Genomic DNA, 17325 nt, shown 5'->3' with positions numbered 1-17325 from the left:
GAGGAGGAAGACGAGGAGGAGGAGGAGGAGGAGGAGGAGGAGCAGGAGGAGGAGGAGGAGGAAGATGAGGAGGAAGACGAGGAGGAGGAGGAGGAGGAAGACGAGGAGGAGGAGGAGGAGGAGGAGGAGGAAGACGAGGAGGAGGAGGAGGAGGAGGAGGAGGAGGAGCAGGAGGAGGAGGAGGAGGAAGACGAGGAGGAGGAGGAGGAGGAGGAGGAGGAGGACGTGTCTGCAGACTTCACTCCTCCTCACTCTTCATCCCTCCATCAGCCGCTCAGCATCTTTCCTCCCTCATGTTGGATTTTACAGTTCGGCTTTGTGAACTCTGCTTATAAAAACTCAGCAGGACTGTTTGAATGAGTTCAAATTCACCGTCAGCTGGAACAATGCAGAAACGCACTTCCTGGATTATTTTTGCAAAAAAGAAATAAGCTGCTAATAGTCTGCATTAAATTAACACCTTGTGTGTGTGTGTGTGTGTGTGTGTGTGTGTCTAATTAGAGGACTCAGGCTCTCGGCTCAGTGTGTGTTATGTTAATTTTTGCCCAAACGTCACATTAAAACAGCCGCTGAAATCAAAGCTTAACCTCAAAATCCTCATTGTGTACTCCATGCTAATCCTTGCTAATGCTAACACACACTCACACACTCACGCGCTCACACACACACACACACACACACACACACACACAGTATACTCAGCTGTCCTAATTAGGGAGCTATACATAATAATAATTGGCCTTTTTAACATGCGATGATAATGAGGATGAGCCGAGTGTAAACACAGAGACTGATCCTGCTTCCTCTCTGCTCACACTGTGTGTGTGTGTGTGTGTGTGTGTGTGTGTGTGTGTGTGTGTGTGTGTGTGTGTGATGAAATTACAGATATGACAAGAGCGAGTCGGTGTTAATTACTTGAGTTTATGACGACTTATAATTGTAGAATATTTAATGCAGATTTAGCATCATCACAGTTCAGCTGTGGTCGTCTGCAGAGACGTTTCAGATGCTTCAGCATGTTACTGTCAGTCTGCAGCGAATCCTGACGTCCACCAATCAAACGAGACTCTGACTCACATCAGGCTGAACGCTGCCGGGTTCTTGCAGCTGGTTCTTGTTTTGGACAGTAGCCTGGCAGCTAGCTGTAGCGTGTCTGCTTCAGGTCACTCAGGTAAAGAAACACTCTGCTGCAGGTAAAAGCTCAGTTCAGTTTAATGAGGGAAATGTTTTTACTGTAGTAACTAATAATACTTTAATACTCTGAGGGACTGAAAGTAAAAGTACTGCAGCTGTGCAGATAAACTCCAACCCCTCAGAGGAAAGCAGCAAATCTTAAAGGGCAAAATAACAATTAACAGCAAAGTTGTGAATTAATTGAATGTCAACAGACGACTGGATGAATTAAAGACTCAGACTCAGCTGGAGTTAAACTGTCTCAGCTTGTTAACAAACCAGCAGCTGGTTCAACAGCACAGAGGCTCAAACACAAACTATCAACAGTTTCAGAGTCGTGTTGGTTAAATTAAACACAGACGTTAACACAACAACGTGTTCTGGAAAGATGAAGTTAATAATCATTAATAACGATGTTCTGAACACACAGAGACGTGAACCAGGATACAGACAGACGGACTCACCTGAGGGTCAGACAGGTAAAGTGTCTCTGTCTCGTCGTCCTCTGAACACGAGTCAAATCCGTCCTGGTCGTAATAAACTTCTGCAGCCTGAGGATCCTCTGGGATATCTGACACACACACACACACACACACACACACACACACACACACACACACACACACACACACAATAAATAACAATGAGTTAGTCTTGTAGTTCTGATCCGGTTCATGTTGGTACGGAGGTGAACGGGTCCTGGACTGAGCTGATGTTCAGCTTACAGTTAAATGAGTCTATAAAATAAGAAACTGTGTTAAAATGATCAGATGTGATGAATGAAGCGGCGCCCTGAGTCCAGATGGATCCGACCCGTCTCATAGTTATTCCTGCTAACGAGCTCGGAGACTTTTAGAGACGGAGGATGTTTAATTCATGTTGCGCTCTGAGGTCTCTCCCTCCCCTGTCAGCCAATCACACGGCTGGGATCAGAGTGGGCGGGGCTCTGGGAGCGGACGTGACAGGAAACCACAGATAAATCAAAGACAATGAACAGAGACACCTGAGACACCTGAGAGACCCGGGGACAGTTTCTATCCCGTCAGAATATTCTGATCTGTTTTTCATGAAAACACCTGAAATGAGCTGAAACTGAACGTGTTCTGTTCTTCAACCACCCGACAGGATCGGATCCAAACGTCCTGCAGCGACACAACCAGCATCACACTCACAGCAGCCGCGTTCAACACGTGACCACAGGCTACAGGCTAACGTTAGCACGCTAACATGCTCACCAACTTAGTGTAGCAGTGTGTTAGCATGCTAACTCTTCTTTCTGAAAGCTTTCAGTGAGACCAGCTCCAGCGAGCTCCTCAGATGAAGCAGCTTCCTGTCTGTGTTGTGGGTCGACCCGGACCTTTAATGAGCTGCTGGACCAGAAACAGTCTGAGGAGCTGAAGCTGCTGAGGCGACGACTCGTCTGATGACAGGCTGGAAGTGTCTCTGTGCTCTGAACACAAACCAACTCTGTGTTCATGTTTCACTGAACTGTTTATCACTAATCGCTAATCACTCGTTAATGAAGATCGGACTGATTCTTTGAATCACTTAAACTCCACACGTGTGTACAGAACCAGCACGTGTGAAGGTGAAGGAGAGATGCTCACATGAACATGAACATGTCTGTGGAGTCACGCTGCGTCACAGATTTACACTCCTGATACGACAGACGAGGAGAAAACTCTGCAACTCGTCATCACAACGACAAACTGCAGCGTCTCCATCAACAGCACAGATCCAGGGTCAGCGTCCACAGCTGCACTCATCAGGACACCAACCAACATGAAACAGAGCAGCTCAAACACTTAAACATGAGCAGGAACACGTGTGTGTGTGTGTGTGTGTGTGTGAGAACATCTCCTGCACGACAGGTGTAAAATGTAATTTCTCTCCAAACTGAAGTTGTTTCTCTCTTGTCGGTGTTTCAGAGACAAACTGCTCTCAGCTTCCATCAGCAGACTCTGATCGATCGACCTCTGTGAACTCTGACGAGCTAAAGAGCTCGTCAGAGTTCCTCTGACTGTGACCTGCATCTCAAACTCTCTGCTGTCTGAGCCACACTGAGCTCATCACACCAACATGAACAGAGTGAATACAAACCAGAACCCGTCTGAGAGTCCAAAACATGAACACATTAAATGAACTCTTTGTTTTCCTGGTGTGAATCTTGTTAAAGTGTGGCGGCTCCTCCACGCTGACGCTGGATCAGTCTGAGCGACTCATCGCCACAGTTCCCCTGCAGGAGCGTCCGGCTCACGTCTGATCTCACCGACTCAACAAACTTCAGAGGATTCACTTTGTCATCAGGCCGACAAATCTCAGGTCAGCGGCTCCCAAAACTGGGATCCAAGGCTTTCAAGAGCCTCCAGGAGTCTCCAGGAGTCTCCAGGCTTCCAGGTGACAACTCAAAGTGTCGTTACTGAGATGTGAAGACGTTTTTCACACCTGGGAGACGGAGAGCACGCTAACACGTTTAGCTCTGCTGCTACAGAGAAGCTGCTCCTTTATTCAAACATTCCTCCAGAACTTTCTGCCCGTCAAACACAACAGTAAACTATTAAAACAAAGCAAAGCTGTGAACTCTTCTGTGTTTCTGACACTCAGCTGCTGACAGCAGATTCACAGAAACACCAATGATTTCCTTCATATTCAGGTCTGAACTCTCCCGGCAGCAGCTGACGGCTGAACGACACCAGAAGAAGAGAAACTTCTCTGTCACCCGTCAGAAGAGACTCCGACTCTAACGAGGTTTCTGTCTCGTCAGCAGCTCAACAGGGATTTTCCAGATAAACACATGATGACGTTTATCTGACGAGCTTCAGAGAGGATCATTAATATGAATATCAGGTTATTAAATCTGCTTCAGCCATGAGTCACTGCCCAGGAACTGAGCCGGGCTCCAGGTGCAGTGCCACGAGTGTCCACCGGGCCGACCTGAAGCCGGGCCGAGCGGAGTGCAGGACTCTAACCGGACCGGGAACTTCCTGTGCCTCCATTTTGATTCATACGTTGTTTAAATGTTGAAGTGTTCAAACAGAACGTTCTGTGATTTGAAGTGTGTGATGTTTGTCCTCACCGTGCGGTTCTGACTCCGTCGTCCTCCCGTCATCCCGCTTCTGGGTCGGCTGAGACCCTCCTGGTGCCGAGTGGTCCTGGATGCTGATTGGCCGGCTCTGACAGGCTCCGTCTTCCTGTTGTTTGGAGGAAAAAAGCTATTTGTCTCTTTTTAAGAGAAACATGGTGGAGTTCTGTTCCGACTCAGAGAGCGGACCTCAGAACCGCTCAGCTGCTAATTAACTCATCGAAGGTTTAATTGAACATGAATCCATGACGAGCCGGCTGACTGCGCTTAGGTTCTCTCCTCTTTTCTTACACTCAGAACATCCAGGCTGACTTTCTCAAAATGGCGGCTCCTCAGTTCCCTCCTGCGGTTCTGGATCTCCTGGTACTTCTCCTCGGCCAGTTTCCTGCAGAGACAAACAGAACCTTTCAGAACCTGTTTGTTTGTGTCCAGTGGACGAATGCAGACGTGATTATTCTACGGGACAGTCGAGCTTCTGTAGATCACTGACTGTCAGTAACTAAAGAGCTGTGAGGACATCCAGACATGTTCGGCGGGAAACAGACCCGCTGATCCAGTCGAGGTCAGCACCGGTACCAGCAGGAGGCGCCGATGATCAGAGCAGAGAACGAACTGCAGACATGGAGGACACAGCGAGGAGTCAGACCGTCTGCAGGCCAGCTGATGGAGCCACGTCAACAGAACAGAGAGCAGCCCGTGTTCACCTGGTTCTGACTGCGTGCGTGTGTGTGTGCGTGTGTGTGTGTGTGTGTGTGTGTGTGTGTGGTACCTGAGCCTCCGGGCCTTCTCGTCAGCCGCCTGCAGTTTACGGAGCCTCATTCTCTCTCTGGGCGTCATCTTCTCCACCTCGGACCTCTCCATCAGAGTCTGCAGGTGAACCTTCATCTGCCTGCGCACACACACACGCACACACATGCACGCACGACACACATGCACGCACACACACGTGCACATGCACACACACTGTGTTGTCAGTGGGGGTGAGACTACAGTTATTTCAGTGATAACTGGACCTTGTTCGGTCCAGTAACACTTTGTTTTTACACCACACACATTTTGTTTTCATTGTTTTCAGTTGGATCTGTCGACCCGTCACAGAGGCCCGACCCGTCACAGAGGCCCGACCCGTCACAGAGGCCCGACCCGTCACAGAGGCCCGACCCGTCACAGAGGCCCGACCCGTCACAGAGGCCCGACCCACAGGTTGGACAGCACAGGTTAACACTCAGACACAGCTCGCTGCTCACTGCTCTAATTATAGAAGCTACTGACTGAACAATGTGTGTGTGAGCTGAGGGAAGAAAGGACAGACAAGAAGAAGAAGAAGAAGAAGAAGAAGAAGAAGAAGAAGAAGAAGAAGAAGAAGAAGAAGAAGAGGGCTACAAGAAGAGAAAAGAAGGGAAGGAAGAAGGGGAGGAGAGGACGAACCAAGACAAAGTGGAAAAGAAGATGAGCAAAATGAAAAGTGGGTGAACAAGAAGCAGCGAGAGGAAGAACAGGATGAAGATGAGAGACGAGAAGCTGCTGAGAGGAAATGAAGAATCTGAAAGACAAGAAGCAAGAGGATGAAAACAAAAGGTGGAGAGGCAGGAAGAAAGGAAACAGGATGAGAAGGAGAGGAAGAGAGAGGAAGTGAGAGGAAGCAGGAACAAGCGGTCTAGAAGAAGCTGGAAGTCGAAGATTTAAGAAGAAGGAAGTGGAGAGGAAACAGGAAGTGAAGAAGTCTTACATGTTCTTGGCGATGAGCTCAGCGTCTTTCTTCCCGTCTGATGCCACAAAGTCGAACCTGTCCTTCATTTTCTGTGGTGGAGATCACAATCTGTCACCCATCAATCATTTATCATCAATATTCACTTCAGCCGAACTTCAGCTCCTGAAGCTGATGTCCGACGACATCAGCCCGTCTCTCCTCACACCTGCAGAACCTGCCTGAGAAACATCACGTCCTTCAGAACCACAGTCATCCAGTGTTAGCTGTCTGTACGTGCTAACAGGAAGTGCTAACAGGAAGTGCTAACAGCTGATTCTGTCTCTTGTTTCTGCTTGTTTCTCAATTTTAAATCAAGTCTGCAGCTGCTTCAGTGTGTTTCACCGTGAAGCTGCAGAACTGTTCTGCTTTTCATTTTCCAGCTGAACTGTTTCTTTGTCTTTTGTCTTCAAACTCTAAATTATATTTTGTGTGTGTAAAAATCTTAGTTGATAAAACATCTAGCAGCTGGCTGAGGATCAGTGCTGTGCAGGGGGACGAGACTGAAGCTCGGCTTGTTTCAGTCGATGTTCTCGTGTCAGACGATGAACCGTGAACACAAACTATGAAAAATCCTCCTCGACCAAAACAACAACACACTTCTGCATGTTTCCTCTGAGGGGGGATGCTCAGCCCTCTGCGCTCCAATATCCCAGAGTGCCGCGGTGCAGTAATGAATCCCATCAGCATAATGATATTTCAGTGGAAACCATGGCAACGGGTCCATAAATGTGTTATCTCTCTTCAGGTGCCTCGCCAATCCACACAGGAGGAGCAACCAGCCTGCAGCGGTGATTTATGACAAACTGTATGACAATAATATCCTGCTGACACACACACACACACGCACACACACACACACACACACACACACACACACACACACACACACACAGGCACACACACACAGTCTTCACACTTATCTGTGCCAGTGTGTATGTGAAGCAGAGAAAATGCATGAATGTGAGTATTTTTATACCATATTTTACTCAGTAATAGGTGTGTGTGTGTGTGTGTGTGTGTGTGTGTGTGTGTGTGTGTGTGTGTGTGTGTGTGTGTGTGCAGCCACTCATGAATACATTCATACATGAGGCACACACACACACACACACACACACACACACACACAGGTGGAAGGTAAGATGTTTCAGCTCTGACAGGATTGTGGACGTCATCATGTGATCACTGACCAGGTGTCAGATTGATACCTGGTCACATGCTGATGGAGTCGGGTTGCTGGTTTGAGTCCAGCTCCTGCAGTCTGAGTCTCAGTTCAGGTCTGCGTCCTCTGAAGGACTCGCCTTGTTCACCTGGTCAGCTGTTGTTAAATGTGACGGTCGAGCCTCTGGATCATTTCCTGGTTGCGTCACCAGATGTTTTGCCACCCGGGCCTGTAAAAGTGACGATCTACGCCACGCGATGTCGCCGTTTTCTCTCTTTCTTTTTCTGTGGTCTCTTAATGTCGGCTACAGTTAGAAAACAACTTTACAGTCTCAGCTGTGACTTCATCTTTCAGGAAGATGAGCCTGTACATCCAGACTGATTCTGATTGGCTGTCAGTGTTCATGACATCATTACAGATGTTTATCAGAAGTAACAAATGGAAACAAAAGTGTTCCAACCTTCATGTTCTCCTCCATGAACCGGGTCTTGAGAAGTTCTGCAGCAGACGGTCTGGACGCTGGTTGTTTCTGCAGCATCCTGTTCACACAGCAAACAGAACCAGACCAACGTGTCACATGAGCATGTTGGACAGATTCAGCTCGACTCTGTTTACAGCTGTTTTCCTCTTATTTGCATCTAAATAATAAATCAGCTGGAGGCGAGGTGTCTGACAGAGAAGACTTCACACTGAGTCTCTGCCGTCTCGTCCTCACCGCTGCATGACAGAGTTCAGGTCCGGAGAGAATCCGGCGGGCAGCACCGGGGCGTCTCCCTCCACGATGCTCGTCACCACCGACAGGAAGCTGGGACCCTGGAAGGCGCGAGTCAGGGCACACATCTCGAAGAGGAGGCAGCCCAGAGACCTGCACACACACACGCACACACACGCACATACACACACGCACGCACACACACACACACACACACACACACACACACACACACACACACACACACACACACGCACGCACACACACACACACACACACACACACACACACACACACACACACACACACACACACACACACACACACACACACGCACACACACACACACGCACACACTCTGTTTCAGTCCGATCTCTCTCATTGTGATAATTAATGGCCCTCCTCACTCGGTGCCGCCTGCTCGCTCATTACCTCCGTCTGTTTATTAGCTCACTAACAACCAACAGAACGTCCGTCAGTTAGTGAACCTGCAGCTCTGCACTCATTATCTACACCAGCAAACACCTAACTATCACTCAATAAACACTAATTAACTACAGCTTTCTCTGCCATTATTAGCACTTAAACATGCTTCTGTCAAAGTATTAATAATTACTGATCAACACTGTGTTTCTACACATCACCTCACAGGCTGAAGACAAAGTTTAGCTTTGATTTCTTCCTTCCTTCCTTTCAGTTTCCTAAAAGTTCTTTGATGACATCATTCAACAAACACGTTCAATCTGCTGTCTTTGTGTTAGATGTTGTATGATGTGATACATGGAGGCTGTGACAGGTGGTGCTGATGGAGCTGAACCAGCACACCATCATCTCTGCAGCTGCACAGAAGCTTTCAGCCTCTTTTAGCTCCTTGTTTTGTTTGTTTCCTGTCCGGTCCAGTTTCAGACAGAGACGAGCGTCTGTCTCCACCAACACCCTCAGAAACACTCTGAACGTGACCTGCAGACTTACGAGAGTCGGAGAGGGTTTCAGGAGGCGGGTCGACCCGTGATTGGCTGATTAAAACAAAAACATCGACCTGCACCGCCCCCGTCGCTCTCTCAGGATACACGTGAAGACGAGCAGACGGTCAAAACTTCAGCTGTGTCTGAAGAAACCTTCATCCCTCTGAAGCTAATGAGCTGCTCGTCTTCCTCCTCACTGATAACAACAACTGCTCCAGACTCTTCTCTCATTAACAAACGTGATCATGATGATGACCTCTGACCTCTCTGCTCCGTCTCGCCTGTCACAGACTGATCTGAGGTCAGATAAACAACAGCAGCAGCTCACAGTTTCTGTCTGATCTGGACTGTTAATTAATTTACTGCTGCTTTAATGAGACGGAAGGAACGACGGCTAATTTAGTGTAAGTTGAGCTGCTGTTGTCTCGGAGTAAAGACTGATGATGTCACAGGTCTCAGACTGATGATGTCACAGGTGAGTGATGATCGTCAAGCGACAGATGTGTTCACACCTGTCCAACATGTAGAAGGAGTTTGAAACGTGTCCGAGTGAAGCCGTCGCTCTGCAGGACGCTTCACTCGGCAGATAAACTCGTCTCGCTCTTCACCGTGTCGTTAACGTCCGTCTCATCTTCCTCCGTCCTCCTCTGTCCTATCAACTCATGTCTGACTCCGTCAGCAGTCTCTGCAGGACAACAACAATCTCGACGCTCAGCTGGCTTTTCTTTTCCTTCCTGCAGCAACAGACATGAGATGAATTCCTGCTGCAGGAGTCCATTCATCCGTCCCATCATGCACCTGCTCAGCCTCCAGCTCTGAACCAACCACACCACAGGAAAACAACGCAGCCTCATTTCTCACAGACTCACAGACGGAACAAAGCCAAAAACTTGTGAGAGACGCACAAACACGCTGCTCCATCAGCCTGTCGGTAACGTTTACCAGATGTCAGACTTGCAGTCGTAGCCCTGCTGGTTCAGCACCTCTGGGCTCATGTAGTATGGAGTCCCTGTGAAGGTGGAGGCCAGGTCACATGACCCCATCAGCAGGCAGGACACGCCGAAGTCACCTGGAGACAGACGAGCAGTCAGAAACTACTGGTGTGAGGGAAGGACAGGAAGGACACGAAGGACAGGAATGACACAAAGGACAGGAAGGACAGGAAGGACATGTAGGACATGTAGGACATGTAGGACACGAAGGACACGAAGGACAGGAAGGACACGAAGGACACAAAGGACAGGAAGGACAGGAAGGACAGGAAGGACACGAAAGACACGAAGGACAGGAAGGACACGAAAGACACGAAGGACACGAAGGACAGGAAGGACATGTAGGACACGAAGGACACGAAGGACAGGAAGGACAGGAAGGACAGGAAGGACATGTAGGACACGAAGGACAGGAAGGACATGTAGGACACGAAGGACATGTAAAAACAAGAAAATCTTCCTGTTGTATCGACAAACTGAGTGTTGTTGTTTCTCACTTTGCCGTAAATTATTAATCTTACAGAATTAAAATTTTGAGAACAAAAAGAAAAACCAAATGAAACATTGTGAAATGAAATGTGTCCCGTGGTGCAGCCCGCTGGGTTTGAGTCCAAACAAAGCAGAATTCATCCATCAGGGATCCGAAAGATCCACAATGAATTTCACGCTGCTTCACTCTGACGTCTCTGTGGACGGACACACAAACACACGATGGCTGCGGACAAACTTTAATTCCGTCTGTTCGTCATTCAGCTGCGTGCGTGTGTGTTCATGTGTATGTGTGTGTTCGTGCGTGTGTGTTCATGTGTGTGTGTGTGTGTTCGTGTGTGTGTGTGTTTGTGGGTGTGTGCGTGTGTGTGTGTTTGTGTGTGCGTGTGTTCGTCTGTGTGTGTGCGTGTGTGTTCCTGCGTGTGTGTGTGTTCCTGCGTGTGTGTGTGTTCCTGCGTGCGTGTGTGTGCGTTTACTCCTCCAACAGAACCACTGGGAGATGTTTCTGCAGCGTCTGCAGCTTTAACACACACTCATAATTAGCTGGAGGCTCGTTTGTGTCCTCAGATGTTTGTGTTGCTGAACGCGGCGCCGACACACAAACACAGAGACTTTCTCTTTCTCTCTCTGTTTTTGAAGAAACTCACCGATTTTAACGAGGTTCCGTTTCAGGAAGACGTTCTTGGCCTTGAGGTCTCGGTGGAGGATCCTCCTGCAGAGAGTCAGAGGTTACTGATCCGCTCAGTGACGAGCTGTTTGACTGATGGATGATGTGACGTGTGGAGCAGAAAGAAAAGAAAGGAAAGACTTCAGGAGGAAAAGGGAGAGGAACCCTGGTTGCCATGGAGACCGTGTCCCAAACCTGTCGTGCATGTAGTGAAGGCCGAGCAGCAGCTGGATGAGCCAATCAATGACCTGCACCTCAGGGAGGCTCCGCCCAGCTCGTCTCACCTCGTCCAACTTACAGTCCAGATCCCGATCCTGATGGACAGACAAGAGAGAGAGAGACAGAGAGAGAGAGAGACAGAGAGAGAGAGAGAGACAGAGACAGAGAGAGAGACAGAGAGAGACAGAGAGAGAGACAGAGAGAGAGACAGAGAGAGAGACAGAGAGAGAGAGAGAGAGAGACAGAGAGAGACAGAGAGAGAGACAGAGAGAGAGAGACAGAGAGAGAGAGAGAGAGAGACAGAGAGAGAGAGAGACAGAGAGAGAGAGAGACAGAGAGAGAGAGACAGAGAGAGAGAGACAGAGAGAGAGAGAGAGACAGAGAGAGAGAGAGAGAGACAGAGAGAGAGAGAGAGAGAGAGACGGGGGGATAATTAGATTAAAAAACTACAGTTTAATTGAACACTTTCTGTTTCATTCCTCAGGTTCTGGTGGAGGTTCTGGTGGAGGTTCTGATGGAGGTTCTGGTGGAGGTTCTGCAGGATTCCTTCAGTAGCTGCAGAGAGCCTCATGAGTCCTCCTCTCCACTGCAGGGGGTTGTGGGTAATGGTCTGGTTAGAAACAATAGCTCTGAGGGTCTCTGGTGTGTGTGGGTTCTCTGATTGGACAGCCCGTCAGTCCAACAGTGTGTTTGTGTGTGTGTGGGTGTGCGTGTGCGTGTGTTCGTGTGTATATGTGTGTGTGTGTGAGGGTCGGGGGGAGATGAAACCTGGAGGCGATGGAGGAGCGTCTGATGGAGGAGGTGCAGCAGAGCGGCGCTGGCTGATGATGAGGACGGATCACCAGCGAGTGTGTGAGGAAGAGGATCAGAGGGAGGAGATGAAGGCAGCTGAGCTTCATTAGAGAGAGGAGAGGACGGTACCTGCTGTAATCAAGACGGCCCGGATGAAACAAGAGAATGAAAAGGTGGAGGGAGTGGGGCTGTTTCAGATTATTGCTTCATTTTCTCTCTCCCCTCTCACAGAAGACAAATATTAGATCAGAGGAAGGTTCACAGTTCAGATGGTTCTGCTGTGAATCCTTCAGCTGCTGCTCTTTGTCTTGTGTGTGATTCACTGACTCCAGCTGCAGTTCTGACCCATTTCACCATCCACTGAACACAGAGGAGCTGTAGGACGCGAGGACACAGGATTCATTTGCAATTTCTCAACAGTGATAATTTGTGAACATGTGCAGTGATCTGCGTGGACGAGTTCTGACTGAGGCTGCAGGAACAACTGACAGCATGTGTCTCAATTCTGCAGTTTATAATGTGATCAGAGTTACAAAATCATCAGACAGAACTGACACAACCACACAGACAAGGTTAATATTGTATTGTAATTAATGTTTTGTCTTCCAGGTCCTGGTACCACTAGGTTCTGTACTGTAGTCAAGTGGACTTGTTTAAGTTGGTTGAAGATGTTTGAGTCCAGGTGTGAACAGCTGTTCAGCTGTCAGTACTGTCAGTACTGCAGTGTCGGTGGGTCATAAATAAACCTGCTCTGTTCAAAGACAGTCAGTCCAATGTATAAGGACACGCCCACACTATGTTAGACCACGCCCACATTACACGATGACTCTACTGTATTATGTTAGGCCACACCCATATCATGTCAAGACACACCCACATCCTGTTGGGACACGCCCACAGTATGTTAGGACACTCCCACACTGCAGCTCCTCTACTTAGTCAGAACTGAAGAAGCCTTTTGGATGAGAGGTCGACTTCGACACAGAACTTAGAATCATTATGTTTCCTAAAACCAGCGAAGCAACAGCGAACACAGCACATTCATTTTGTGTGTGTGTGTGTGTGTGTTACCTGGCAGAACTCTGTGATGATGCAGAAGGCATCTCTCTCCAGGAAGCTGTGGTAGAAGGTGAGGATGGCCGGGTGGTGCAGCTGCGACAGCAGGTGAGCTTCCTGCGTGGCTCGGACCGTCTCGTCAGGTCGAAGGTCACCGAGAGGAATCTGCTTCAACACCTTCCTGACAGAGACACAGAGACACGGGTCAGAGGTCAGAGGTCAGAGGTCAGATCCCTGACAGGAGCACAGAGGAGGTCCTTGTGCAGGTTTAAAAGACAAAGTCGAATACTGAAGTCTTCTTCTTAGACGAGGTGTGTTAGTGTGTTCTGGTTCTGTTCGGTCTCGTTCTCACACTTCCTTCCTCTCTGACTGTCCTGGAGTTACAGACAAATGAAACTGGAGGATTGAGAACACAACTGAGCATCATGTAGAACGAAGGTCCAGTCGGTGTTACACAGTTTACTATTACATCTTTGTCTTCAGTCAGTGAAATGACTGAAATGTTTCTACGATAAAATGTTTTTCTGTTTTGCTGATTAATGAGCTCCAGCTGATCTCCTCCATCTGCATATGAGAATGATTTCCATTTTGTTTTGTGACCCTTTGAAGGCGTTGGAACATCTGTGTCAGAGTTTATCTTACAGTTTGCTTCCCTCCATCAGAACCATCGGATCAGCTGCTGCTCAGACCTCCTTCGTCCTCACAGCCAGCCTGCTAATGTTAGCACGATGCTAAGAGAAGAAGAAGAGCAGGGCAGGTCCTCTCCCCCCGCTGCACCCGACCAGAACCTCCTCCTGAGGGAGTTAATGAGCTCCGGGCCGAGCCGACCGTGTCTGCTGCTCTTGATAAATTGGTGCGCGGGTCAGCAGGTGAAGTGGAGACTCTGGTTTATTAATGCAGCTTCACTTAGGAAGCTCTGAGGATCAAGCTGGAGGTTTCCTGCTCACTGAAAGCAGTTTGATGTTGTTCTCTCGTCTCGACACGTCCAGCGCTCGCTGTGTTCAGGGACCGAGCTTTAAATGAAGCTGTTAGAAAACATTTAGCAGGTTCAGTTCAGCAGCTGAACCACCAGCTTCACATTTCAACAGCTACATTTCATGTCAGCTAACAGTTCAGTTCAGCAGCACACACACACACACTTAGACCAACAAACAATACTGAAGAGTCAAAAACACACAAACCCAGACAACAGTAACACTGTTCACCCCACCACCTCAGCACACACACACACACACACACACACACACACACACAATAAGAAGCAGATAAGATCAAAAAGATTCTAGTTCCAGAAAAAACAGAAACAAGGTTCTTAAACTAAACTCTCGCTCCAGATGGAAACTGCACCTTCACTGGATACCTGGCAGCTGATTGGACGAACCATCTGTCAATCACAGGCAACTTCAACCAATCGGATCAACAGAAGGAGAGTCCGTTGGTAAATCAAGTCAGAGGAGAGAAAACTGAAAACATGTTTCATATAAACTCTCCAGTTCTGATAGTCACGATGCTACGATGCTACGATGCTACGATGCTACGATAACCACTGGACAGTTCAGTCACTTCTAAACCCCGCCCACACTGGTACTGTGAGCCAGTCCAAAGCTCCTGTGTGAGCCAGAACCTGCACAGCTAAAGTTGCTAACTAGCTTGTCCATCAGGAACAGAGACAGGACTGAAACAATTTCCCCCCGAGGATCAATAAAGTATTCTGATTCTGATTCTGATTCTGATTCTGATTCTGATTCTGACCCAGTTTCTGAGACGAGTCTGATGACAGTGAAGTATCGTAACCTTTCACACAAATCAGTTAAACATTAAACATATTGTCTGTGTTCTGTTTGGCATGAAAGGATCAGAACATGAACATGTTTTATTGGACTTTGAGGGAACCAGGCTGTAAACACTGAACCCAGATCAGCTGAGATGATCCTCACGACGGATCCACAGCAGTTATGATGTCGTTATCTTCTGTTCTGGACTCGGACTCAGAGTCGGAGCTGTCGACAGCCCAGCTTGTGTTTTTTCTTCTCACGGAGAAACTCAGAAGCATCTGAGCTTTAATCGAAGCGCCACACTTCAAACGGACTTCCACTTTAGTTGCATAGCAACAGAGTCGGCGCCGGCGGCTCGCTGAAGAGCTTCACACCACAGAGAGAGAAGCCCTCGCTGCTCAGATGACAGAGGACTGAATGGACCGAGTGCACATCAGAACTGAAGCTGTGGACCGACTCACTGAGCCACTTCCTGTCTGGACTCACAGTTTGTCTGCTGTGTTGTCGTGTCGGCAACCTTCTGGTGTCCAAACACAGAGACACGGTCGAAGGCGTCGCAGCGGACGGAAGAATCACTGAGGTATTTGTACTTCACATGAATATTTCCATGGATGAAACAGTGGACTTGTGCTCCACGTCTCAGAGGCAGAGCTGGAACTTCAGGTGTTCATGTTGTTTCCTTCCTTCAGCTCAGAGACTTTTTATAAACACCTTCATGGATTAGCTGGAAAATACTTTGTCACAAGGCTGGAAACAGAAACATGATGACCAGACCTCCTGGAGTCTCCTCAGGTTCTGCTCTGACCCGAATAAACACAAATCAAACCATCACAGTCAGACAGTACGTGTCCAGGTGAGAAGGATCTTCACGTTTCACCTGAACACACCTGACACAATAAGAAACACTGACGAGGACATTTAGCTGATCATACTTCTGTACTTTTCCGTACGGCAGGACTTTTCCTTGTAGTGGAGAGTTTTCACAGTGTGTCAGCACTTTAACTGGAGCGCTCTGTCCTCACCTGTTGCTCAGGTGAACTTCGGTCTGACCCGTCTGCAGTGACAGCAGCAGGCGTCAGGGCAACGACAACAAGGTGAAGTAAATCAGATCAACGCAGGAAGATGAAGGGAAGAGAATCATTTCCACCTCTCAGCAGGCGACCTCACCGCTGTATCACAGCAGCAGCAGGAGGTGTCACTCCTCCTCGACTCGCCCGTTAACATCACAATTAGATGTTAGCGGGGGAGGCGAGGGAGGCGGGGGAGGCGAGGGAGGCGAGGGAGGCGGGGGAGGCGGGGGAGGCGGGGGAGGCGAGGGAGGCGGGGAGGCGAGGGAGGCGGGGGAGGCGAGGGAGGCGGGGGAGGCGAGGGAGGCGGGGAGGCGAGGGAGGTGAGGGAGGCGGGGAGGCGGGGAGGCGGGGGAGGCGGGGGAGGCGAGGGAGGCGGGGGAGGCGGGGGAGGCGAGGGAGGCGGGGGAGATGAAGACGTGTCCTCCGGGCTCGCCGTCTCTCTGGGAGTCAACGAGAACGTTTCCAGCTCCGTCGTCTCTCCAGCAGGTGTCTCCATAACTTCTGTTTGTCATTGAGGCCTGAAGCTCCGCCCACATGCTGAGCAGATGATGCCAAACAGGAAGTAGATAAATCACACACCACACACACACACACACACACGCTCTCAACACAACATTAAGCCGGATGCGGGGGTCTGCGGGCGGCAGGTGGGCAGCAGGAAGGTTTAGAGCCCAGAGAGGAGATGAGGACAGAGGAGATGAGGACAGAGGACAGAGGACAGAGGAGATGAGGACAGAGGAGATGAGGACAGAGGACAGAGGACAGAGGACAGAGGAGATGAGGACAGAGGAGATGAGGACAGAGGAGAGAGGAGATGAGGACAGAGGAGATGAGGACAGAGGACAGAGGACAGAGGAGATGAGGACAGAGGACAGAGGACAGAGGAGATGAGGACAGAGGAGATGAGGACAGAGGACAGAGGACAGAGGAGATGAGGACAGAGGAGATGAGGACAGAGGACAGAGGACAGAGGAGATGAGGACAGAGGAGATGAGGACAGAGGACAGAGGAGATGAGGACAGAGGACAGAGGACAGAGGAGATGAGGACAGAGGACAGAGGACAGAGGAGATGAGGACAGAGGAGATGAGGACAGAGGAGATGAGGACAGAGGACAGAGGAGATAAGGACATAGGAGATGAGGACAGAGGACAGAGGAGATGAGGACAGAGGACAGAGGAGATGAGGACAGAGGAGATACCAGTATGCCCTGTGGCTGCAAATCATTTGGTGATTTCAGACCGTCCACTTTGGTCCAGTGCTGACCAGACTGCTCTGAGGTTCTGATGATGGTTCTGATTGAAGACTGATGCAGCCCCACAATCAGCCCTTCTTCAGTGACCCTTGACCTTTCCTGCAGCAGCTATGACCCCTGAATGTGACGGACATTCGCCTGCGTCCTCTGAACGCCTCACACAAGATCCG

The 17325-nt window shown here is 49.2% G+C and overlaps 1 protein-coding gene across 11 annotated transcripts in view; it reads right to left on the bottom strand.

Moving 5' to 3' along the window:
* The window catches only part of nek11 (NIMA-related kinase 11), a 45847-nt gene that overhangs the window by 12647 nt on the left and 15875 nt on the right, over positions 1–17325 (bottom strand). For 10 of the 11 annotated variants that reach the window (XM_037073666.1, XM_037073664.1, XM_037073663.1 and 7 more), the window contains 11 exons: positions 13072–13237; positions 11185–11303; positions 10970–11034; positions 9784–9910; positions 7880–8029; positions 7625–7703; positions 5985–6055; positions 5025–5144; positions 4547–4640; positions 4250–4364; positions 1638–1744 (listed from right to left, as the gene is read on the bottom strand). In XM_037073666.1, coding sequence (XP_036929561.1) covers positions 1638–1744; positions 4250–4364; positions 4547–4640; positions 5025–5144; positions 5985–6055; positions 7625–7703; positions 7880–8029; positions 9784–9910; positions 10970–11034; positions 11185–11303; positions 13072–13237 — 1213 coding nt within the window. Of the gene's footprint in view, positions 1–908; positions 1188–1637; positions 1745–4249; positions 4365–4546; positions 4641–5024; positions 5145–5984; positions 6056–7624; positions 7704–7879; positions 8030–9783; positions 9911–10969; positions 11035–11184; positions 11304–13071; positions 13238–17325 lie in introns of those variants that run through there. The other variant, XM_037073671.1, reaches the window with a different exon arrangement.

Source organism: Acanthopagrus latus, chromosome 17 (genome assembly GCF_904848185.1).
Source record: "Acanthopagrus latus isolate v.2019 chromosome 17, fAcaLat1.1, whole genome shotgun sequence".
In the NCBI taxonomy this organism is placed as follows: domain Eukaryota; kingdom Metazoa; phylum Chordata; class Actinopteri; order Spariformes; family Sparidae; genus Acanthopagrus; species Acanthopagrus latus.
The sequence above is the reverse complement of the archived record's forward strand: the minus strand, read 5'-3'. Positions and strand labels throughout refer to the sequence as shown.